This window comes from Vicugna pacos, chromosome 25, assembly GCF_048564905.1.
Source record: "Vicugna pacos chromosome 25, VicPac4, whole genome shotgun sequence".
In the NCBI taxonomy this organism is placed as follows: Eukaryota; Metazoa; Chordata; class Mammalia; order Artiodactyla; family Camelidae; genus Vicugna; species Vicugna pacos.
This window is the reverse complement of record NC_133011.1, coordinates 7,349,478-7,374,135: the sequence shown is the minus strand read 5'-3', so window position 1 is coordinate 7,374,135 and position 24,658 is coordinate 7,349,478. Positions and strand designations below refer to the sequence as shown.

At 39.9% G+C, this 24,658-nt stretch overlaps 1 protein-coding gene across 2 annotated transcripts in view; it reads right to left on the bottom strand.

Moving 5' to 3' along the window:
- CPQ (carboxypeptidase Q) overlaps positions 1-24,658 on the bottom strand; it is a 299,566-nt gene that overhangs the window by 122,237 nt on the left and 152,671 nt on the right. For both annotated transcript variants that reach the window (XM_006198037.3, XM_072949488.1), the window contains exon 4: positions 9,911-10,022. In XM_006198037.3, the coding sequence (XP_006198099.1) occupies positions 9,911-10,022 (112 nt within the window). The remainder of the gene's footprint in view (positions 1-9,910; positions 10,023-24,658) is intronic.

Here is a 24,658-nt window from a genome sequence, read left to right as displayed (position 1 = left end):
TTGAATTTCAAGTCAGTGAGATGAGACCACTGGCAGCAGCCTCGCCATGTCAGTTTTCCTCAACATCATGTGTCATGGATTTTTCATCATTGCAAGTCTGATAGATATTCAGTTGATTACACTGTGTTTGATCCATGTAACAGCTGGGCAAGCATACTGTCATCATTTTACTGATAAAGGAAGTAAGGGCCAGATACGTAAGTGACCTGCCAGAGGTAACAAGACACACCTCAGAGGGCTCTTTTGAGGATTGAAAGAAGTCATATAAAGTAACTGGCCCATAGGAGATAATCCATAAATACTGTTTCACTCCCCCTTTCTCCCAGGGGTTCACTTAATGTTTGCTGATATATTATTTAATTAATGTCTGCTTATTATATTAAATGAAAACATATGGAGTTCTTTTGATAAATGTTGTGAACGTTTATCAAAAAATCTGCTTTATAAGTTTTACCTCTGTTTTTTACAACATAAAGTTCCAGAAAAGTAACAAATTCAAAAATTCCTCTAACTCTCCATTTGTGGCCAAAAATGACATTCTAATGATTTCATCTAAGATTATTCAAGTATAAAAGATGAATTCACACTTCTCCCTTTCAGAAAAGAGTATTCCAGTATGAAGCACTTCATAAAATCTTTCCTTGTTTTAACGTGCTGCCCGAAACAAGTGAATATGGGATGGCTAAGTGGATATAGGACCAAAGGAGATGAGCACAGAAATACAGCCTTTGAAACAGTCAGGACTTATATCTTCCTATACACATCAATCAAAGCAGTAACTCCGAGAACAGTTTCAATTACACTTCAAATATATTTCTTTTAAAACATGCCATCATTACAGAGAAAGAACAATAATACAAGCGTCAGTGGTCATTGTCCTCAGTTTTCTAGGCATGAGGATCTTCTAAGGATGCCTGGAAATTATGGGGTTTTGACGATATTTAAAAATAGAAAGATTTCTTGAGAACTCGGTTACAAGGGTAACATGTAAAAGCAAGTCCTAGATTTGATACCCTGTTTTCTCTGCCTTGATTTTTTTTTCTATATTTTAAACAATTTACTTTGTAGTAAATTACATTGCCCTCATTAGCTATTTCCTCTTTTTACTATTTTTTTCTTCAGAGATATTATGAATTGTAAATACAGTGTTACTAGGTTGAGGATATTGGCAGAGAGAGAAAGGGGGACAGAAAAAGATGAAGGTCCTCCCATTCCGATGTCCTGCGAGTGTTAATTCCACATCACATTCATGAAGCATCTATGAAGTGGCCTTCTCTACAGCAACGAGGAGAGAGCCAGCCTTACATGTACTCATGGATGGTGGCTACACTGAGGCGACGGTTCATGAATCTGACTCGTTGGAACAGCCACTGTTCTTTTATTAAGAGGGCTTCTCTGCTTTAGGGACGGCTCTGACCAAGCGCAACTGCACAAAGGGATACAGACAGCAAGCCTTCTGAGACGAAATCGACCGAGACTGTACCCTCTGCTGGAATGTCCACCTTTGTTGTTTTGACAATTAGCATCTAAAAATAATAGTTATTATTACTGGTGGTCTAGTAGGGGACCAGATACTGTCCAAATTATTTCACATCATCCTATCAACAATTCAAGATAAATTGTTCCCATTGTAAAGAAGAGGAAACTGAGATTTAAAAGGTTAAATAATTTGCCGACATAGTACAGCTACTTAGTAGCACAGAAGATACCCTAACAGGGACTATAAGCTTATTCTACTATCCATGCTGCCTCTCATTTGCCTAAGGATTTTTGACTTATCTAGGGGTTAAGGGAGGAGGATTTTGTGGGGTAAAAAGTCCATGAGATCTGGGTCACGTGGTACAGTTAGGAGATGCTGGTGTCTAGCAGGAACACGGGCTGAGCATCAGCTCATCAATGATGCTCATCCAACACAAGCAGGGCACTAGCAGGACTGCAGGCAAGTAATTGTATAATAGTTAACTTCTTTCAATACATTATTTAGCCTGTCATTTCTGTCACACACCCAGTAGAAACTCTCCACAACTAGAGCTTGACTTGAGGATGTTCAACAGGGGTTGGTGGTGCCTAAAAATGAACTAAACTAAACCCTTATCTCCCAGGACCATTTCTAAAATCCAGTTAACATAAAGGTCCAATCAGATGTTCATAACATATTTTCCCGTTTCTTTGTTTGCAGACCTCTGTTTTTAGGCACATTTACTGGAACAGGATTCAGTCTAAGCTGAGTAGACCACAGCTTTTGCAAAATGCAGCATTAGTATGAAGTGTGTAGGCGAAGAACACAGCATCCCTGGAAACCCCGTCACTTCCTCTCTGTTATATTTAGCAAAGAGAGGTAGAAGCTGGCTTGTCAGCCACATGGCAAATAAAATTTGCTTGGTAACTTCAAAGCTGTGGTTTCCCAGGCTCTGTATAGCTGAGATCTCCCCACTCCGTTTTCCTGTGTCTCCATTCTATTCTATCCCATTTCTTTACAAGTTAAAAGGATAGCCTACCAGTCTCTTTATAACCCCATGCTTAAAATCTTCAGCGGCTTCTACTGCCTACAGCGCCAACTCCAAAGTTCAGCTTTGTGTCCAGTGCCTTTAACAAATGGACCTCATTTGCTAATTTCCCACCACTTCTCACTCCCCTATTGCTCTAGATTGACAAAAACATCCTCTACTCCTCAAACCACATACTTTCATGAGCTCTGATGTTGTTCTTTCTTCTCCTACCTCCCACCCATTCAAAGCTCAGCTCAAATGCCTCTGTGCACTTGAAACTACTGATGCCTGACTGTGAGCTTCTCGATGGAAGGATCTGTGTCTTATCCCTTTTATTTGTCTGACATGAAGTGGGTGTTTCAGTATTTGTTACTGAAATAGGAGATCTCCTTGTAAGCCAATTTGCCTAACACTGTGATGATACTGTTTTAATGAGGTAGCCTACATTTTCCAGACAGTCCCATCCTGGACTTACTTGGATCCCATTCTTGGGTGGGAGGAAATCCACTGGGGAACTAAGGATACCATTATTAAGACTTTCCACAGTCTTTATTCTCCAGGATAAATAATAGCAATACTTTGAGCTTCCGCTCTCTTTACCCACACCATATTTCTTAACCTTCTAAGGCACACAGGCCAAATCAAAGCAGAAGTGGGGAGGAAGCTGAGCATGCTATGGACAGAGGGGCCCCCTGAGACCCTTCCCCTCACAGCACCCGTCTGCCACCCCTCCAGATTCTGTCCGACAGGAAGAGATTAGTCATGATGCTGTATGCCACTGGGCCTCGGTCTCGTCTACTTTCACACAGAAGTGGTCTATGTATTTTTCTTTTCTCCTTAGAACTTTTTTTTTAATTGAAGTATAGGCAGTTTATAATGTTGTGTCAATTTCTGATGTACAGTATAGTGATTCAGTTATACATATTACATATTCCTTTTCATATTCTTTTTCATTATAGGTTATTACAAGGTATTGAATATAGTTCACTGTGCTGTACAGTAGGACCTTGCTGTTTATCTATTTTATATATGGCAGTTAGTATCTGCAAATCTCGAACTCCCAATTTATCCCTCCACTCCCTCCTTTCCCCTCTGGTAACCATAAGTTTGTTTTCAGTCTGTGAGTTTGTTTCTGTTTCGTAAATAAGTTCATTTGTGTCACTTTTTCAGATTCCACAAGAAATGGCATATTTTAACTAAATGGTGAAATATTAACAGTGATATTCACGCAGTCTAAGGCCCTAAAATGACTGCAGAATCTCCTCTACCACATCCAAACTGAAAGGCAGAACACATTCTAAGTGATTCATTTTTAGCAAGTCCTGCTTTATTGCATGACATATCTGGAAGCTCAATCTACACACAGCTTTGTCTTTTTACACATGCCAGTGGACATGTCTATGTTAGCTGAATGAGATATAAAGATTCAAAGTGTTTTAGTGAAACTTACAAATGTGTTCAAATCTCAGGAAAAGTTCTCAGCAGTTCCTAGCTAAAAAACTGTATCTGCCACAGGTCTTAAGTAAAGCCAGACACTACATAACTTGTCACTAGAGGAAATAACACATCTGAATTAAAAAAATGAGATCATCCTCTAAAGACTACAAATGCCCCCTGACTATAAGCCTACTTTTAGAAGCAAGAAAAAAGGAGAAAAAGCAAGCAAATTCTTAGTTTCTAATTTTTCCATTGAGGTATTTGCATCACTAAACACAACCATGGAAAGTCAAGACCAAAATTTGTTCAGAAAAAAAGGCAAACAACTATCTACAAATTAAAATTCAAATTAATAAAAATGTAATTTAATGTTGGGGAAAATATTTTCTTCTCAGACAAGTTAATTTCTTGGACAATTCCAGAAGCAGACACATTATTTCCTAAAGGTCTTGAGTTGACTTTAATAGGAAACCTTTCCCAGGGCTGTTAAGTCTGCCTTCTTGTGTTCACAAAATAATTGTGGAGGAAGAGCATTCAAAATGGGAGCAGAGAAGAGATTGTGGAATGTTTTAAGATAAAAATTCCTAGAAAAAAATTAATCCTACCAAATTCTGATGCATTTGGAACTAGAGAAAAACCTGGCAGAGAAAGCTCTTAGCATCTGTCAAACATTTCCAATAATACTACATTCATTTTAATAAAATTTGCTCAGGTAATGCAGATATGAAGTTATTTGTTGGGTAAAGTCTGCACTTGGGTGGGTACAAATGCTCTTCAAGAAGTAATCGAACAGGGGAGGATATAGCTCAGTGGTGGAGCACGTGCTTGGCGTGCATGAGGTCCTGGGTTCAATCCTCAGTGCCTCTCTTAAGGGAGGAAAAAAAAAGAAGTAATACAAGAATAATCTCTACGATGCGGATTAAGAAACCAAAGACCCCAAAGACAGCCTGGAAAATCTAGAATGAAAATAAAGCCAAGGCTGTTTGTACTTAGTTCCATGATGTGTCCCTCGGCAAGCAGTCTTGGATTCTTCTTCAGTTCTGCGGACCTCAGTAATGCCCCAGAGCAATATTTCCAAAAACACACTCTATTCATGGAAGACTCTCCCAACACATGTTTTTTGACAATAAAGAAATCACCAAGATAGTGTTTCCCAAACTTATCTGACCATAGAGGGAGGTCCTTTCTAATGAGATCTCCTTTCTAGGTCTGGGCGAGTCCCAGGTTGGCTCCAGGCTATCTCTAGTTCCACCCTTTAGGTGCCCACTTCTTGGAAGCTTTTCATTTCCCTCACTCAGTTATTCTGGACTGGACTTCCTGAGACTTCTCCAGGGGAGGCTTGACTAGGGCCTGGGAGAAGAAAACCCTCTTCCTGGATGGATCCCCACGTCCAGAGGGAACCCACTGCATTAGAAATGGCTACATAAAGCTCTAACTGCACCAAAGCCTTATTTAGCATGCCTTTGGCTGTGTTCCCCGGGGTACCTCTCGGCCTGGAAGGGGTGCTGACTCCTGCATGACTCTTCTTGCTTCTTACCTCTGCTCTGTAGTTCCTGTTAGCAGAGTGTTTACGGAAATGGCAATACCAAGAATCTTTTTTTGCTTTTTTTTCCCCTTTTTTCTTTTGGCTTTTGAGGTCTTGTTTCCTTAATTACTAGAGTAACACATGCTTATTACACAGAAATCTACTGTTACGTAAGTACATCAGGTAAAAAGAGGATTTCCGACAATTCTGCAAACCCACTCTTCTCCCCACAATCCCAAGACTGTTACTGTCAACAGTTTTCTCATTTTTAATGATGCACACGACTGGAAGCTCTATAATTTTCTGGGAATTCTTTATTGTGGTCCTTTTGCTTCAGGAATTTCTATTTCTCTTTATAAAGCTCAAGTATCACCTTTGCAAAGGTGCCCTGACCCAGATAAGCCAGGCTGGTCCCTCCCTTCACCAGGTGCCCAAGTAATTTGCACACACTTTAGTTAAAGAGCTTAGAACAGTTTCATTGCAATTTTTCAATGAAATGTCTCTCCCACTTCAGAGACCTCAAGGGCCATGTCTCACTCCTCTTTGTTACAAGGTATCTGGCACACTGGCATGCAATCAGTACCTGGTAAATACTTGTTGAATGAGTGAGTGAAGAAAGATATAAATAAAATATTTTTCTAACTCACAGACTTTCAAGCTCTATAAAAAAATCAGTCAAGTTGCTCACATTTAAATTTCTCTAAAAAGATGTTTCAATATATCTCACATTTCAATAACCAGGAAATACTGTTAATTCTAACTTTTCCCCATTGTTTAGGCCTGAAAACTTAAAATTTTAACTTTACGGAAAATGGTAAAGTTGGAAGACTTTTGGGATAGATGGTGGTTTATTGTTCAAGTGTCAAATGAACATTTTGAAGCATAACATCTTTGGCCATAGGCTTTGTCCACTGACACCAGAACATTCCAGGAAATGACATTTCAAATAAACAGTTTCAAGTCCAGTAAACGACAAACACAAAAAGTATTCAATAGCATTTCACAGCAAATAGCCTTCTGTTGACAGTTTCTCAGGAATGACGGATTATATTTGCAAAGCACAAATATCTCTTTTGTTAGATTAATTGAATATGGTTTTAGCCGATTGCTTGAGCAAAAGAGTGACTCTATAAGAGTAGTGAAAGAGGTGAATAAAGGAGAAGAGACATGAAAGATGAACCTTAAAACAATATTCCTAAATATCAGAAAGCCCCAGTGGACCAACACTTCAAATTAACAAACCCCACAGAGAGACTGTGACATGCATTCTGCATGACATATTGTTCAAGGGACAGCAGCCAAAAGGAGTCTCACTTTTCTTGGAAAAAGAAATTGCCATAGAGCTTTCATATTTCACCAACTAAACAGTGTGGGTTCAATGTAATTAAGGAATATGATTATGAACCCATTTCTTGGCCTCTAGCCCAAAGTCCTATTTTCTTATTCAAGTGTATCAGTAAGTTTCATCTAGAACTCATATGCCATATGTTGGACCTAGTTCTTCCTATTAAAACACATAGGCAATCTACAAACAGAGATCCATAATCTAATTTTAATTTTAAAATTAAAGAGTAAGACTCAACAGGTGCAATTAGAAGATAATGAGGCATAGGGTGGATTCTGAGAAGCCACCTAAAGCAGGAAGCGGAAGCAGGAAGTGACCAGGAGAAATTTAGACTCTGGGAAATGTAGTATGCAAGTGAAAAAAGAGTAAAGGATTTCATACACGGGATGGTGACTTCAATAGTAAAGGGACAGGCTATGCAGGGATACCATAGCAGCTGGCCCTAGAGTTATATCCGTACAACTAACGTGTTAAATTAGGAGGCAAAGCGATCACTAAGCAGGTGGAGGTAAAAAAAATAAATATATAATCCTCCCTTACAAAAAAAAAAAAAATACGGTACTGTCAGAGTCATGCTTATTAAATAATAAAAGTTAAAATTTACTGAGTATTTGAGTTGGGTCAGGCACTGTTTTAAGTACACTTGTGAATAGATTGTTTAATTTTCAAAGCAACCATATGAGATAGAAATTCTTATCACCTTCATTTCACAGATGAGAAAACAAGCACAGAAAGGCAAAGTAACTTGCTTAAGGCCACATGCTGTTAAGTTGCAGAACTAAGATTTGAACCCAGGCAGTCTGGCTCCAGAGGGCTTTTTTTTTTTTTTAATAGTATGCCATGCACTCTCTTAACACTTACTTGAAAGAAATATTACTCTTTATTTTGGAGTTTTATTCATATATTTACATAGGTCTTCAGAAGCCTATAGGAGAGATAAATCCTGACTTGAAGGAGACAGTGCTAGCTACCAAAAGCAGCCGAAGTCAGTGTACTTTCAGAGCTGGAAAGAGGTACTCAGTTCACCTTTGCATGATGTTTGACATTTATTCATGCAATTGAACTCAACTCAATTAACAGTGATTTAGGGTCCCCCGCTGAGTACTAAAGACGTAAGATTCAAAGCCTAGAGAAGACACAATTTTTAGACCAATCTAGAGCAGATCAAATACTCTGGAAGCTAACAGTTGAACAGAGATGAAGAAAATAAAGTCCAGAGAGTTCAAATGACCTGCCTGAGGCCAACAAAGTAGTTTGTGGCACAGAGTGACCTAAAAATCTGATTGTCGTGGGTCCAATTCTCCTTTCACACTATCACTCTGCCTCCAATCAAGCTGGTCGGAACACACCGAAATAAAATTAACTTCCAAAATAAATATCCATACCCTATAAAGAGGAAAATGTTTGCTATCTGCCTGTCTCATCTCTAGAACCCACTTCATTCTGGAATAAAGTCAAGCACAGAGAGAACAGATAGACAAAGGAATCTTTTTTTTAAAGGGAGAGGAGGAGAGAATTCACATACAAAACGTCTCCCTGATCTTTCCTGAAGGATGAGTGTTTTTCAGTTTTATCTGCTGGACAATTTCTCTCTCTTAAATCTTACCCAGTTCCAAGAGCAGACTTGATACATCTTTACTGATAACTATGTGTAGGTGCATGTGTATGTGTACAACTACATTCTAAGGGTCTTAAGAACAGAGAGCATGCTTTAAACCTCTCGGTATGCTCAGCTTCTACGAAGTGCTTTCTCATAGTAGGTGCTCAGAACAGTAATGATGTTAAAAGTATAAATATATACAATGCAAGGTTTCCAATTGGTTTTTTATTTTTAAAAACTGACCCTGTATTCAAGTCTCCTAGGGGTTTTTTATTAACTAATTTTAGTGGCGCAATTTTACATGCCACCCTCTCCCCCCACAACCTGCCAGGGGACATTTGACAATTTTGGTTGTCACAACTTGGTGGGGTGGGGGGGGGTACTACTGGCTTCTAGTAGGTAGAGGCCAGGGGCACTGCTAAACATACTACAGTGCATGGGACAGACTCACAGCAAAGAATTATCTGGCCCCAAATGACAATAATGCCAATGTTGAGAGACACTGGCCTATTTAGAACTTAAAACTGCACAACCACATTTCCATTTCTCCACTTTAAAAATGCAAGTGTGACATAAATCAAAATGATACACTAAAGATTTCCCCCAACCAAGACAACTTCAGCAGTCTACTGATCAGATAAACAATTATTTAAAGGGCTGATTTAGAATAAGAAGGGTTCATTAAAGCCAAGAGAAAAGTATGAATTTGAATACATATGTACTTAAGTAAGCAATGGAAAGCCTTCACCAAAGGGAAGGTTACTCCACATTTACAATGTAAAATATTCTGCTGATGAGGCATTTTCAAAACCACCACTGGTCTGATTCAGACATGGAACTCTCTTTTCAGACTAGTTTCATTTATTTCTAACTTTACTCAAAATCCAGCTTTTAACCAGCACACAAAGGGGAAATGTATATTTTTTGTCTGCAAACAGGATCATCAGAATAAACTGCTTTCACCATTAGCCATTCCTTTCTATGCCTGTCCATCTTCCCCATGTCTGGGTCAATCTGAAAAGTCCAGTTTTTCATCCTAGATTCCTTATTGTGGCCAAAGGAGTCATTCCTCCAGGCCTACCTTGCTCTCCTCGCCTTCTGTCACGGAAAGGTCACTGCAGTAAAGCTGTCCTAACAGCGCGATGATACCTTGAAAGATAAACAAGGAAAAGGAAACGGAGGAGTTGCTGATGTTTTTTGCATTTGGTCATGGTTTCCTTACATAGTCTCTAGCTGATGTGGTTGCATTTATTAGTTTTATTTGCTTGTTCATTTTCCCCAGTGGCCGATCAAATTTGATACTTGGGATGTCTGGCAGACACTTGAATAAAATTTCTTTCTTTAAGGGGACAAATTAGTTCTTTTCTGGGAATCAGCTGACAAAAAACATACAGACCTCAGGAGGATCTTTGAACACACCACAGTCACTAATCGGCTGCACATACTGTGTGTTGAGTTAAACACATCACCACTGACACCCTCACACATTGGTTAACGGCTTTCTAAATATTTACCGAGATCTTTAATAAGCGAGAGTGCTTCCCAGGATATAAAGGCCCCGCCTCCATCATCCATGGCACCCTGCCCAACGTCCCAGCTGTCCAGATGTCCACTGACCAGTACAACCTAGAACAAATAATAAAAAGAGAAAAAAAATAAAACGAAGCAGAAGTGACGTCAAAGCAGAAGCATTCATACGCATTCCAAATATGGAAGTGAAGCTTTCATGTTTTCTTTTCTACTTTTACTTCTTAAAAGATCTGTGGCATTACTAGTGGAAAACTTGGTATACAGGCATTATGTAAAGGGTGTAGGGTCATCCGAATAGGAATAAAACTTCTCACCTTGTACTTCTCTTTAGTGATATAATTTTGAATACTAAAGAAAAAGTTTATTACTGACAGATGTTTGACAACTTTATTATATGGCTTAAAACCTAAATGATATAAAAATGGAGCTCAAAACTTCAACCATATTCTCAACTGTCTCATATTCTAGCAGACAAATAATAAACATGTGTTGAATTAAATTCAAATGAGAAAGTGAGAACAATAATTTATTTTTTTTTAATTATTGTGCTTTGTGCATTATAATTTCTCTGGTGTTGAATAAATAAGTATGCTGGAGTTACAAACTAGAGTCTAATTAAACAGAAGAACTTTGAAGAAATATCTCAATGTATGTGTTAAATAAATCTATAGAGTATGTTACAAATTTTAAATCACCATAGGTTTAAATTTTTTCAAGAATCATTAGTAATTCTTTCTAGGAAAATATAAAATATATTTCAGTGAAACTAAATTTTATGGAAAAATTTTAAACAAGTCAAAAACTAAGTAAAATGATGCTGGGTTAATAGGATATTCACATGGAAAACATGCATCTTGATCTCTAGACCATGCAGTATATAAGTATCAGGGCAGATGAATTACAAATTTAAATAAAGGTGTTAGAGGAAAGCATACAACAGCTTTGCCAACTTAGAGTAGGCACAGGCTTCTTAAACTGGATATGCAAAGTACAAACCAAGAAGGAAAAAATAATAAATTGGACTTTTAAAAATTAGGCATATTTGCTCATCAAAAGACTCTATTACAGGTGTGAAAAGGCAGGAGAAAGTATTTACAATACACATGTTCAGCCAAGTTCCCACATTCAGATTATACAAAGAACTCCTATGAGACAGTAACCAAAAGAGAGTCAAATGCTAGAAAAATGGGCAAAAGACTTGAACAGACAGTTCTCAAAAACAGACATATAAATGACTAATAATCATATTAAAAATTGCTCAGGTTCATTATCATGAAAGAAATATAAATTAAACCACATTCAATACATATCCAACAGAACAGCTAAAATGAGAAAGACAGAAAATATCGGTGAGAAGGTGGAGCAATTGGAACTCGTATATTGCCGGTGTGAGCATACTTACAACCGCTCTGGAAAACTGACTTATCTACTAAATCTGAACACGCACACCCTGGGGCCCAGCAATCCCACTCCCAGCTGTACTCCAACAGGGGCGCGTGTGTATGGATGCTTCCATCAGAAGAGATATACTAGAATGTTCATAGAGTATTCATAATAGCTTCCCCCCCAAAAGAGAACTATTCAAATGCTTGTCAACAGCAGAATGAATAGTGTGTTGTACTGATCAATGGAACACCGCACGGCAGTGGGAATGAACAAACACAATACACATTAAATGTATGAATCTCATAAACATACCGAAGAGTGAAAGGAGCCAGACACACAATAATATATCGTGTATAATTCCATTTATATAAGATACAAAATCAAGCACAACAGGAGAGTGGATCCCCATGGTGTGGAGGCGTAGTGGCAGGAACAGGGCAGGAGCTGGGCGGCCCCGGTGCCAGTCACGTTCTGCTGCCTGATCTCGGTATTGCTTACAGTCTGTAAAAGTGCACCTCGTCATATGCTTAGGATTTGTGCATGTTCTCTGAGAACATTACACATCAATAAAAAGGGTTTTTAAAGACCAAGATCAACAGATTAGTGTCTATGTATGGCATGTAGTAAACAAAGCAAACTGGAAACATCTTCTTGATGATTAATATGAAAATTCCCCAGGACTTTGGGAAAGCAGGACTTTCGGTTTAAAATATCAGGGTGGCCCCTTGCACTGCCTCCATCCCTGAGCAGCTGCAAGATCTCCCACTGACTCTGTATTTACAGACAGACCGGGCCCACTATGACTTCACTGTAGTCACAAACAAGTACTATGCTTCAGACTAACAAATGGCCATGTAATGAACCCAGATGGATTGTTTCTAAGGAAAAAAATAATAATAAAGAAAAAAACGTGTTGCAATAGCAGGAAATTCTGATTCAGAAAGCGGTGTAATCCCATGTGGGATGAACAAACCAATTAGTCAACATTCTCACCGCCCTCAGGACCATTTTCCCAATGAAGTTAAAGTTCCAGTGAATAAAAAGTGTCAAAATCTGTTTCAATCAACTTTTTCTCAGATAACACATGGGTAACTAAATCAAGGCAGCTATTGTTTTAAGCTTCAGATTTCCCTCAGAATAACTTAGATTTTTTTTTTTACAATCATACTTCTTAATGTTTTCTGAAATACCTCCATTCTCCAAACCAGAATTATTACTTAAACTAATAGTTAAAAGATGGGAAAAATGGTTCTGAATGATAGGAAACTAAAAGACATCCCACAGGATATGGTCTTTGGCACAGTGATACAGAAGAATGATTACAAACCATTTGGGTTATAAAGTTTCTTTTAATTTTTTTTTACAAAAACAAAATATATTGGGGGTCACCATGAGATAGTAGTTGCAATTTAAATATTAATTGATTTAAAAACTAGGTGACGACAAAAAGTTACTTCTAATTCAGTAGAATTTTTAATGAACTTGAATCTTCCTAATCATAAGGGCTTCAACCTACACCTCGAAAACGGTAGTGTGCAAGTTCTCGTTCAGCACGGCGTCTGGCTGGCACGCAGCCCCACAAAGGACAACTCAGCAAAACACATCAAAGTCACTATGTCTTGTACCAGGGGCAGGCAGGAATGAGCAGGAATTGCAACACGTCTGGATCCAATGTAAGCAAACAAAACAGAAACAGACAACTCAGATACACAGAAAAAAGAACCACCTTGTAAAAGACAAGAAAATGCACCATCCCTCCACTGGCTCTGTTACCAGATGTAACACCAACAGAGAAGTGGGGCGCCCCCTCCTCTACCCGCCTCGTGTGCTGCTCCCTGAGGCAGGCAGAGCTCTGACCAACTCCCCGCCCTCCAGCTTCCTTCTCACCACCATCTTTTCCAAATGCAGGAAAGAGTAAAAGTTATTAAAACAACAGCAAGGGCCAATAGCAGCCACAACAAACAAATAGGAAGGCAGAGTGGGATCTGTGATGCTGTGAAATACAGAGTTTGCATTCGTGAGGCACACGTTAGCCTTGACCACCAAAGACTTGGGCCTTGGGTTGGGTGGGGGGCCAGGGGGACTCACTGCAGTAGGGCAGAAACTCACTGGATGACAGCCTGCGAGGATGCAGAATTAGACTGGCACTGCACACAACCACCTGCAGGCCAGCTGTGGGTCTGAGCCAAGATACCCTAAATCAAGGGTAGACAGAGAGCAGCCCCGAGGACAAGCGTGCCCCCCCATCTTTGTTATTGATGCATATGGAGATACTGAGTGCAAACAGATCTGCCCGATGAAAAGATGAATAAGAACATAATCGAAATGGGATATATTTAAAATACGGCAGAACAAGGGAAGAGAGAACAGCTTCAGAGGAAGTAAATTCTTATGAAAAGATGCTAATGCAAGATACTGGAGAAAATGTCATGACCTCTGGCATTCACGCATGCATCTACTCAACAGTTTTTATGGTGTTTCTATGTTATGTGCTGGAAACGTAGAAATGGACAAAACAAGCGAATATTCTGCCTTAATGGAATTTACGTTCTGGTGAGGGAGATGGGCAACAAATAAACAATATAGTGATAGTTTTCAGTATTATAAAGAGAAACAAGGTGAAGAAAGGGAATAGAGAGTGGTGGTGACAGGGAGAGGAAAACTCAGCTGGCCTCCTCCTACACCATAGATAACCACAGGAGCATTCGGTCCCCACCCTGCAACGAGAGAAATCCGGGTCATCTGTAAAATCATAACTTTGTTGAGACCCATTAGAGACCTGAGGTTGTAATTCAACCAGAGGAGCTGAACTGCAGAGGATAACAAGCTGATCCAGGGAGCGGTGGACACACGAACCATCTGCCTTCAGCAGTGACAGGAAGGAGAGGCAACAGTCGGCAAAGTAGGAATGAAGACAACTAAAATGTTCACAAATTCCTAAAGGGTGTATGCGGGCTTGCATGAGAGTTTAGAACCCTAGGAACCTCTCACATATGGGTTCTAGGTATCCATTTTCCAGATCCTGTCCACAAGTTTCCATCAGGTGCTCACAAGAAATACAGAGAGTGGGGCAGAGCCCTGAGAGAGCCCATCTCAGTGGTGCATGAGGGCAGGTGATGAGCAGGTGCTGTTGGAAGGCAGGCAGCAAACACACCTGCTTCCGGGACCCCTCTCTCATATGAAGCCAAGGCCATTCCCCCTGGGGTAGAGCTGCCCTGCAGGCCAGTCCTTGGCAAAGGCCAACAGCTACAGGAAAGAGGACAGAAAATCGCACATCCACCCTGCACAGACACCTGTCTCTGGGGAGGGCAGCAGAGCTGCTCAGGCCCAGAATTCTGCACTGATTGAAGTGAGCTGCCCCTGGGGAAGGGCTGGGGACACTCCCATGACTCATGGCGGAGCTCAGCTTCCACGTGGGGGAAGGGCAGAACTGTTGAGAAAGTCCCACTCTTGAGCTCAGGCACAGAGAGCCTGGCTAAGACTGAGGGGCAGAAGCACCAAGAAAACACCTCGTCCCCCCCAGAAGCCTCCAGCGAGAAGCAAGCAGAGCTGTGACAGTTTATAGCCAAGGGAGGGGCAAGGGCATAGAGAGAGACCCCCTTCTGTGGTGCAGACACACAGGGTCTGCTGAAAGCTGAGGGTGAAGCCGAGCAGCAGCCTCCTGCAGTCCGCAAGTACCAAAAAAAGAACAGAAACGACAAATTGCAGAGCCAGCTCAACTCCCAATAGGTGGACTCAGCCACCCTCATACCAATGGCATGACAGAGGAAGACCCAGTCTCACTTTTGAACACAGACATTGTTCACCTGAAGCCCTACTGTTCTCTTACAGATGACATCCAGCACCCAATAAAAAATTACGAGGTATAAAATAAACAAGAAAGAAAAGAATTATTATCAGGAAATACCGTATTTAACAGACCCAGACCCAGATATAGCCCAGATATTTAAATCATCAGACAAAGACTTAAATATGATTAACATCGTAAAGACCTAGTGGAAAAGATGAGGCACCTCATCAGAGAGCTGACTCTGCAGGACAAGGCAAATGGAAATGCTCAAAATGAAAAATGCAATAGAATTATTTCTAGATGCACTAAATGCTTAAGAGAAGTAAAAAATTAAAACTTTTGTAGGACAATAAAGAAAAACATCTTTAAGTCTTTGGAGGGAAGGGGAAGATGTCTTAAGACATAAAAAATGCAAAGCATAAAGATGCATAAAATGCACAAAGCATGAAGAAAAGATGTATAAACTTAACTATTTGAACTTGAGGTCTTTATGTTTATCAAGAGAAATCACAGAATGAGAGGAGTTGCTATAAATTGGGAGAAGATATTCATTGTATATATAACAACAAAAAAAAATAGTTTACATTCAAAACATAGAAAGAATTCCTACTAATCAACAAGAATAAGACAAGAAACCTACAAGGCAAATGGAGAAAAGACATAGAAGGGCATTTCACAGAAAAGAAATGATGAATGGCCATCAAGCATTTGAAAAGATGACCAGCATTACTGACTAAGGAAACGTAAATTAAATCCTCACTAAGATACCACTTCACACCCATCCAACTCATAGAAAGTTTTAAAACTGACAATATGAGTTCTGGCAAGGTTGCTGAGGAAAAGGAATTCTCATCTACTGCTGGGAGGGGCAGGAACCTGTTAAAATCATTTAGGAAAACAACAGGGCATATCCTTTAGGTGGAATACATCTCAGAATCCAACAATTTCACTTTAGGTGCAATTTAGAGGAATTGTGGCAGTCGAGTTCCTGGAGACGTGTACCAAAATGGTCACAGAAACAATCATGAGGCCTCAAACTAGAACCAACCCAAAGTCCACCAACAGTAAAATGGATAAACAAATTATGATATAGTCATACAATGGAATATTATAAAGTAGTTAAAATTACCTACATCTATCTATATATAAATGTGTGTAAATGAATATCAAAACAGAAATAAGAAAAAGCAAAAATAAAATAAATCAGAAAAGAAATAGAAGAGTATTATCCTATAACATAAATTTCAAAATTCAGTGAGCTAAGTAATACAGTCTTTAGCAATGCATACAAAGGCGGTAAAATCATGAAGAAAAAGCAAAGTAACGGTTAACCAGAATCAGGATAGTGTTTCTATCAGATGGGGTTAGGGCAGAGAGGCGGAAGTCATCAGAGGAGGGGCCACAGAGCCGGCTCCTAAGGCACTGTAGCGTCCCGTCTCTGAACCCGAGTGAGAACACGTGCAACCCTTTCATTCTTGTTGTTTGGGTGGTACACACACGCTAAATAAAGTTTTATGCATGTGCACTATCTTAAACAACAGCAAGAGTTATGAAAGACATACCTTTGAAAGGCATAGGGCTCGGGTAGTCTTTTAAGCGAGTTCAAACAAACAATAAAGGTCAGATTTATCTCATTCTATTTCAACTGTTGCAAAGCAAGGAAAAAATATGGAAAATATCTACATTTACTTACAATCACAGTTTTCTCACTGAAACATGAGAGAGATTGTATTCCTTCCTAAAAACCAACTAGCGATTCAAAGATAACTGTAAAATTGAAAATAATTATGCCTAGCAGCATATTGAAAACTATTGTAATAACAGCTCAGTGGTCGGTAACTAGAAGTTACAGATCCGTAGCAGACATACAGTCATCCCTCCCTCGGTATCTTCAGGGTATCTGGTGCCAGGGCCCCCAGCAAATACCAAAATCCATGGATGCTCAAGTTCCTTATATAAAATGGGACTCACATACTTTAAATTATTTCTAGACTACTTATCATACCTAATACAATGTAAATGCTATGCAAATATCTCCCAGCTTGCAGCAAATTCAAGTTTGGCTTTTTGGAACATTCTGGAATTGTTTTTCTGAATATTTTCGATTTGCAGTTGGTTGACTCTACAGATGCAGAACCTGCAAACTCAGAGGGCCAACTGTACTAATAAAGGGCCACTGTTGGCTCGTACTTACCTTCTTGGCATGCCTAGTTTTTCAGCCTGCATTTTAAACTGTTATTTGTATAGGTATTTATCTAAACCTGACCAAGTTCTTGTTGATCAAGCATCAATAAACAAGATGCTCACTGAACACTGAAGCATGCTCCATTACATAAATGTCTTGCTCAATCAAAATCCAGAAAGACAACTAGCCAGTGGTTTTATTTCTTGCTTTTGTGATGTGATGTGATGTTTTGTTTGCAGCTGCTTCATTCTCTTAGTCTTTCATTGTATTCGGTGTCTTTTAAGAGATAGCAGGGATGAGTATTAGGGCTACAAATCTCAAGGCCTAATGCATTCTCAGACATAGGAAATCCCCGATCAAGTTTTCAACAACAAAATTCATTAAATAGTTGGAAAATATGACCTACAAAAAGAAGGAGGAGAAACCTCTCACTATTTAGTCTCAGAGAAGCCAAGAAGTGATCTCATAACGGCCTTCAGCTGTGACGGGCCCCTCTGTGGCAGATAGGAACAGCAGAAGATAAAGCAAAGGAGCCAGGCTTGGGCTGTAGCAGTGAGCATTTAGGGTCATATAAATGATCAAGAATTTTCTGATGGAAGGCTTTTGTAGAAGTTAAAAAATGGCAGGGGATAGGTTATGGAAAATTCCACTCCTTGGAGGGTTTCTAAAATAGGATACGTTCTTAGGTCTTAGAAGGAAAGCGAATAGAGAATGGATAAATAAAATCTTTCAAGGGTCTATGTGGCCCAAATATTCTATGATAGTTTTCAAGAATCCTTCTTCTATTCAGAACACTTTAAAGGGGGAAATTGTCCTTTGAAAAGTCTCCATAACCTCAGTAGACTTTTCCCTGAGCATCTCCTAGATACTCTGGCTGCCAAGATCTTCCCACAATTTAGAATCTAAACATAGGTGGGCAGGCACTTCTCAAGAAATCTGTTTCATAACCCCTGTCCGAGACAATGCCTTGGCTTTCAGAGGGCGGTCGCTGAACGTATTATGCTATTGTCTCGAACAGGCAGGGGGGACGATGTTTGAACAAATATCCCCCGCAGTGAGCAGACTAGGTGGTCTACTGAATAGAGCTGGGCTCCTGACAGACAGGGTGTGTTCCGAGACAACACGGCAAACAGCTGAGCTCCTCTAGAATTGGTTTCTCATCCTCAACCCTTTTTAGTGAAGCTGTTGGGGGCTGATAGCTTGTACGATACATTTTCCTTCACGAGAAAATGGGCCATCTGTCCAAATGCTCACACGTCACAAAGCTGCTTCTGAAAGGAGCTCCTTCCGCTCCTGGAGGGCCCCCTTACTTGTGCAGGGCACTCAGATTGGCTTCATAAAAGGAAGATCATGCCTATTCCTGGCTGAATTCTCTGAGCACATTACTGGACTGATATTGGAGGACAAAACAAGAAGCGCCTAATTTATCTGCGACTCACAAAAACCAAGCCTTTGGTAGATTTATAAAATGTGGTTGCAGCGTATTTGGAAGACATGGCTGAAATTGATTCAACATTGGTTTGTGGTTGGGTCACAGCAGAGAATATATATGGAAGGAAATCATTCTGATTAAATGGAGGTAGTAGGGATTTTACCTAGGTCACAACAGGTTGCAACCGGAGATGATATTCTTTTAAGTGAAAACTATATGCTCCTGGATTCCTTCTCCTTTGGCCGAAGCAACCACATAATAAGTCGTCTCACTTGAGAGGATGGGAGGAGTAGACAAGCTGAATTACAACACCGTATTTGAACTTTCTCGGGGGAGGAGAGGGAGACAGAGAGAGAGGTTAAGCAATTTCTATCTCAATTGTCATCTGCTTTCCCAGGATCGAATCCAACTGTGGAACAGTGCACAGCTAGAACTTCTCTTTTCTTACAAACATTCACTTAACCACTTTATTCCAGGTATTTGCTGGGCACAGTGTGTGGGATTTAAAACAAAAAAAGGACAGAGGGATTTGGTACTTTGGTCTTCCACAGATTCTTTCATGGTTCAATTTCAACAATCAAGGTATCATCAGTGTTTTATTATAGAAAATCAGGGCTAAGGTGCTTCTTACCAAAGGAAACTTTTTAAACTTTTTTTTTTGCCATTTAGATTTATAAGCTAAGGGATTCCCTCCCTCTGGCCCCCTAATGGTTTCTGAAATCTCAGAAGCCTGTGTAGCTTAGAGTTCTGCTTTTGATGCTTGTTTGTTCATTGATTATGGAAACTTTCTCACTCACTTAACCTTCTGTGATTTTCTGAATGTCCTCTACAGAATTCAGTCTGCAAGACTGGTTGAGGCCTCAGTCTATAAAATACTCTGTAACCTCCAGTTTGAGACCTATTTGATGAGCCACGAGGAAAAACTAAAGAGACCAGGGTTTACCTATTCAAGTGGGTGTTGTCACTTTGAGAAGCACAGTCCACAGAAGACTGCACAGTTCCTCCCCTACCACCGGTCCCTAGAAAGAGAAAGCCAGATCCGCATGGATTTGCATCTAGACCTACTTCTGTATCGTGTTTCCTTAGTAGAAAGAAATTTAGTTTGAAGATGGGGACTTTTAGTTGCTTTAATTGTGATGGTTAGGAAAGGAAGGGAGTCAGAGAGGGAGAGAAGGAAGCGAAATGAGGACTAGCACCAAGGAGGTAAAGTAGAAAACAGACTAGAACAGAAGAGGACAGCAAAGAAGCCCTGAGGGAGGCAGAGGGAGGAAAGGGAAGGAAGCCCAGGTCACGTGTGAACCCAGCTTGTGCCAGGTCGCTGAGTTCACGTGACAAAGTCAAGAGGAAACGTTTCTCTGTGTCCTGACGTGCATAAGCTTGGCGCCATCATGGATGCTGCTAAAACTAGGTAAGCTCGGAGGTGGAAAGGAGACTTTGAGAACTATTACCCAGCCACGATAGCCTCTGTCATTTACATAGAAGTTACCCAAAGTATTTCTACCTCAAACATCCAAGTTATTCTGTTGGCTCCTGCCTGCCATGTCCCTGGACCACAGCAGCAGTGAGGAGTCAGAAGTCAACCTTCTCAAGCCCCCAGACTTGGCAGTGAGCTCTGGAGTACCTACATGACCTCCTATCATGTCAGCCCTTGAAGACAACTTGAACTGTGATGCATAAATTATAGCTTAAACAAAAGACAGTCAAGTAATATTATAGATACCCTAACAGAGGACTTTTCAATGACCTAATTTTTAGCTTCAAGACAGAGTGTCAAGGAGCCAAGTTTACTTTGAGAGGCTCCAAGTCTGCACAAGCCACAGGCTTGCTGTCCAAGCCCAGTACTTCCCGGTCTGTAGCCCTGGCATCATACTTGACCTCACCTACTATCAGCCAGGTCATTTCAGCCCATAATGTCTGTGTGCACACTCTAGGAACAAGCCACATTTCCACTGGTGTATTTTGTTTTAGGAGGAAGATGTTGCAACTATTGAATATTTTATATTTTTGCATCCCTGTGCAAAAGAATGCTATTTTGCCCATTAATCCTGATTCTGTCATTTTTTTAAATTGGAATTTGCATGTCCTAGAAAAAAAAACACAACAGAAATCTTAACTAGTCCTGTATCTAATATAAGTGCTGTAAGAGCCAGGGGAAGTACATACTGCATTTACTTACCCAATGAAAAACGTTCCCTTCTATGTAAAATACTATAAATTGAAGCTTAACTTCAATATTCACAGGCAAATAACACATCTACATGAAGAAGAGAAGTGACAATTTTCGTCTCACAAGAGTCAAAAACCACTAATAGCTAAAAAGCAAATTAACCTTATAATGTTTGTGCATCACAACTCAAAAGGAATCGTCTGGAAGTGATTTCTTCTAAGTCCAAAGCTAACATGAAGCATGGCCACGCTTTGCACAGCACAGAAAACTTGCCCTCTGCCCTCTTTAAAGTGGACTTCAAGGATCAGGAGAGTAGGAACAGCTTGAATGCCCTAATGTTTGATAAAAGCAGACTTACTAGACAGAAAGGAATAAAAACAGACCTAGGGACTGAGAGTCCAGGAGGAGTGCCTGTCGAAAAAAGAACATGAGAATACAAAGTAATTTTCAGAACTTAACAGAGGCCACAAGAGGATAAAAAATAGTTTAGCTTTCCTCTCTCCAAATGCAATTAATTAAAATAAAAGACCATCATGATAAAAGAACGTTCACTTTCTCCATCAATGGATATTGTGACATTACTGTAACATTGTGGGCCCCAATTGTTTTAATGTCAACACTTAGGAGGGTATCCATGGTCCCGTAAGTATTTTGACTTGTCATGAGATTATACTCTCATCAGTTAAATATTGGTTGTAGCCCTGTGGTTTGAATAGTTAATCATATATACTTTGGGGAAAGAAAGGAAGGAAGGAAAGAAGGAAGAAAGATGGACTGTTTCCCCCTCAATTGTCCATTTTCTGAAGAAACAAAAATGCTAGTAAAAACAGGTATTTATTAATTTAACTTGTATTTATTAGCACAAACAGTATATTTTAATAAGCTATAAAATTAGAGCAAGGTTAAAAGAAATACAAGCATCAATACAATTGAAGTTTCTCACAAAATTCTTCATGTGAGCACTTGCTTAACTGAACTGGTACAATCTTGTTCAACATTTCCATCAATATCTTAAAGACATGCTTATGAATTTTAAGATGTAAAAAATATAAAATGAATCATTAGTATATTGGATCAAATCATCAAGATCCAAAAGTTTCCTGAAGCAGAAAAATAGTTCAGAGCCAATGAGATTGACGCAGCAGGACAAATATGAAGGTGCACACTGCACTTTGAGGCGGGTGGATTGACAGCAGTTCACTTGGGGCAACCAGAAAATTCAGGTGGGCTAAGCCTACTGAGCTGACAGTGTCTCCAAGCTGTGGAAAAAACTTAATAAAATGTCAGAGTTTGGTGATAAAACATGTGGGATTCTGATTATATGAAGTAATACTCTATTCTAATTAATCAAACAATTTTCCTTCTTTTCTGCTGCCCAGGTATCTGAGGAGATCTTCTGGAAAATGGACTGTGTTCAGAGAAGAACGGCCAGGGTGTCACAGTGTCTGGACAAAGCACTGTTTGAGAGCAACCGAATATGTTACCCCGAAGAAGAGAAGGCTTCAGAGGGCTAAGCACCACGTCTACAGGAGGAGCAAACTCGCCTGCAGGTACAAGCAGACAAGGGAGTGGAAGGCACTGCAGACAGATTTCAGCTCAGTCGGAGAATAAATCTGAGCGTTCCAACAAGGGAACAGTATTCCAAAGAGGAGTAAGCTGCCTCATCCTGGCAGTGTTCCAGCAGAAGGAGAAGAAACACCTGTCAGGTAAAGACTGGCTACCTGATGCTGAGCGAGGCCATCTCCAGAGGCTATGTCAGCTCCAAGACTCTTGCTTCTAAAAGGAAAAATGGGCTTATCTTGGCCATTATTCAGCAATTCCTATGATACTAATATATTTTTCTACTCTAAGTTTCTAGTCTCATATTTTTTCTTTGACTGGACCCAAAATAAAAATTTTAAATTATAATTCTAGTAACAGTTATTATTCAGGAAATATGCCATACGAAAAAGAACTTTTTATGACTTAGAATTTGCCTTCCTGCTGCATCAACTCCTGCTGGAACCTTGGGGCGTGCTGTGGGAGGGCATAATAATATGTATGATCACTCCCAGTGTCACCTTTGGGGTGAGTGCCACCTCTTGCAGTTTCCCTCAGTAATCCATGATGGGCTGCCATCTCTTCATTTGATTAAATGTTCTCAAAGTTATTTTTATGTTTTACCCCCATGGGTAGAAAATTCCACAAGTGTCTCATCCCTACACGGTATATCCACTCATCTGCCCTAAGATTACCTTCTCAAGTACGTAACACATAAAAACCATGACTTGTAGACATTGCTAAATGAGCTATTTTTTTTTCCTTGCAGGGGGAACACAGCTACACTCATTATAATAGTCTCATCGTACCATTTTGATGGTTCCTTCTGAACTTTCTCCAATTCCACTAGATTTTGGGGATGTAGCAACCAAACTTGTAATATATAGAGGCCACAATTTTTGGTGTGTTTTATAGAGAAATAACAACCTTCTGATAGTCCCCAGAATTTTACCTGCTCTCTTTGATTGCCTAGAATTACATAAAGTAAGAAAACTCCAATGACTGTTCAGGCTTCTACATTCACACTCTATTGAAGCAAGAATAACCTTAGGAGATTACAGCCAACACTCTGCTATTGCACAGGGAAGTAAAGTGACTTGCCAAAGTGGCCTGCTTTGTAACAAATGGTGCAGAGCCTCACTTTTGGTTGCTTTTCTCTAATGCATTGCCTTTTACTTGACTATGCCAAAACTTAACCTGCTACTTTTTGCCTTTACACATAGTCCAATGAGTTTTTTCAACAATTTATCCCCATCAGCTTGACATGGGCGAGTTATTTAACCTCTCTAAACCTTGTTTCCCTATCTTACAGTAGGAATAATAATACAAGCCTTTAAAGTGTTATTGTGAGAATTAAGTGAGATGAAATAACATGTTCATCACTGTCACAGACTCTGGCACAGAGCAACGAACACCTTAAATAGTTGCCATTATTGATCACACTGTAATTATTTTAAGATGACCTCAAACACTGCAAACAATTCTCTCCAGGAAAGACTGCTCGGGAAGCTGGAACACATAAGTGGATTTCATGCAGACCGTTTCAGCAGGCGCAGGTTCAGGGGACCTCGCGCTGCCAGCTTGAATTAAAGGGAGTATCAATCACAAGCACGTGTTATCTAGAAATATGACAAATATTCTAAAAATGTTGTTGGGTGAGCCTAATTTAAAACAGCATGAACCTTTTCCATTTGAAAACATCCATATGCCATGAAATAGCTAAGTTACATTTTCATTTCAATAATAGGTTGCAAAGGGGGAAAAAAAGTTACAGCTCAAGCGATCACAAAGACGCAGCCCTCTCTAAGTAACTCTGCAGTTACTAGGTAACCGCGTGGCACTGGGTGAAGATGAATCCAAGTGTCTGAACTGGAGCTTCCCAGGAAGCTGAGGTGAGTTTTGTCCTGGCAATGGCCAATCTAATGAATGATTCTGCTGTCAACTGCATTTACAGAGCTGGCAAGACTGGCCACACAATAGCTCTCTCCCTCAGGAGGGCCTAGAATATAGGGAGAGAGTCCAGAATACAGCCTGGGAGGAAGCATCAGAAGTCTGGCGTATTTCGTGTAGAAATGAGAAGCTTACGCCGGCAACAAAAAGCCTATGCTGACACCACGTTTTAGCATAATCTCTGTGGGGAAGTATAAAAATCACCAAGAATGGGGAGCGGATGACAAAGGGCAGGTATCAATTTTTCATGCTATTGTAGATAAACTTAAGGGTAGCATTATTT